Source organism: Saprolegnia diclina, assembly GCF_000281045.1.
Source record: "Saprolegnia diclina VS20 unplaced genomic scaffold supercont1.322, whole genome shotgun sequence".
Lineage (NCBI taxonomy): Eukaryota > Oomycota > Saprolegniomycetes > Saprolegniales > Saprolegniaceae > Saprolegnia > Saprolegnia diclina.
In genome coordinates this window covers 296-2,041 of record NW_008246389.1, presented here as the reverse complement: position 1 = coordinate 2,041, position 1,746 = coordinate 296, and the positions used below count along the sequence as shown (strand labels likewise).

Sequence of the window (1,746 nt, the reverse complement as noted above, 5' to 3'; positions counted from 1 at the left end):
GGCTGCAAGAGTCCGCCCGAGGCCGGTCGACTGGCCTTGCTGCGTGGCGCCACCTTCCCGCGCGAGCTGATCTTTCCGTTTTGAGAAATAATAAAAATAAAAATACCCATAGAAAAAATCGCAATTTAAATACCGATATTTAAATGGCCCCATCTTGTCTGTAGTAAGCGGCATTTACCATCAAGAATTCTAGATTCGAATTTCAAAGAATTCGGGATCCGACTTTTCACCATCCATTTTTGCCTGTCAAAACCAAAAACGCGCATGGGCGACGAGCCAACCAAGTCCAAGAAGCCGACGTATCGCTTCAGCGTGCACACGGACATTGATCTCTTGGAGGAGGTGATCAATGTGGCTCCGCACGACGCTCCGTACGGGCAGACCACCGCGCGCTGGGAGGACGTCACCAGCTACATGCGCACGCTCCACGGCGAGCACCTCACGGTGGCCGGCTGCCGCAAGCGCTTTGACGACCTCATGGCAGCCTTTAAGACAGACACCGTCAAGGGCTTGCGTGCGTCCGGCACCGAAGAGGAGATGAGCCAGCGGTACGTGCTACTGGAGGAAATGTCGGACTTGGTGCGTCCATTTCGCAGTGTCTGCTTGTCCTTAGATAAATCGGTGTGTAGTTGGAAGCGGCCGCGGACAGGAAAAAAGCGAGCAAGACCGACAAGGACAAGAAGACCGACAAGCGTGAGCCAGATGCGCACCGCAGTCGTGCGGCGGCGCAGCAAGGACTTAAGCGCAAGGCAACCACCGACGATGTCCCGGACGAGGACGACAGCGCTGAAACGCTATCCAAGAAGAGCAAAGGAGAGGACTGCGCGGCGAACGATCTAGCGAGCGTCCTCGCAGCCTTTACTAGCATGATCGAGTCGACCAACGCGCTCAAGCGAGACGAAATTGCCGCCCAAAGAGAGGCAGTTGCCGTCAAGAAGGAGGAACTCGCCTTGAGTCGACGCAAGCTTGAGCTCGAGGAGCAGCGGCTCCTCTTTGAAAAGGCCGAACGCGACGAGCGATTCGAGATGGAGAAAGCGGAGCGCGAGGCGCAGCTCGAGTTTATGCGGCGCACGATTGAAATGATGCAAGCGAATCTGAGCAACAAATAGCGAATCCACTTTGCCATTACGTTGCGTTTCCTAGTAAGCAAGCAGCCACCTTGACACACCAGACAGCAACATTTTAGGGTAGCGGCGTGATGGACGGTTTGGTAAAAGGAGGCGGCGAGGACCGCGATCGAGGTCGTTTTTCATATGTACTCATACTCATCCAACAACAACAGTGGGCCGTGAATTGGGTTTTCCAAGCCCTCGGGCCCTCTCGCAGCAATAGAGAGAAATACATCGCCACTTTAGGGGATCGATCACTGAGAATAGGGAGAACAGATACGTTGGAGCGCCTTTTTCCCTTCATACTCGAGACCCAGGCGATGTTTTTGTGTGCGTATCAACGAGATGCGCGGCCCAGCCACCTCGCAAACATCCCTAGCTATACTGGCTGCGCGGTGGCATGGTCTACGGCTTTAGAGACGATCCAAGGTGGCGGCTGAGTTTGTATTTTCAACTTATCAAACAACGCACCGGTAGCAGTGTACCGCGGCTAGGATCATAAACGAAACATCGCCTCCTTCAGGGAGGCCGATTGCTGGAAAAGATGACATTGTACATGAGCCACTTTTGAAGCTAGCGTTTTTCCGTGTTTGGTTCCGAAGCGATACGCACTATCGCAAAGATGAAAGTTGTTTGC

At 53.7% G+C, this 1,746-nt stretch overlaps 1 protein-coding gene across 1 annotated transcript; it reads left to right on the top strand.

Annotated features, from left to right (window-relative positions):
• Positions 1-264: 264 nt before the first annotated feature.
• SDRG_17390 (hypothetical protein) lies at positions 265-1,109 on the top strand (the record flags this gene model as incomplete). Its single annotated transcript, XM_008623632.1, has 2 exons — positions 265-579; positions 630-1,109. The coding sequence occupies 2 exons, from the start codon at positions 265-267 to the stop codon at positions 1,107-1,109; spliced, it is 795 nt and encodes a 264-aa protein (XP_008621854.1).
• Between the last annotated feature and the right edge of the window lie 637 nt (positions 1,110-1,746).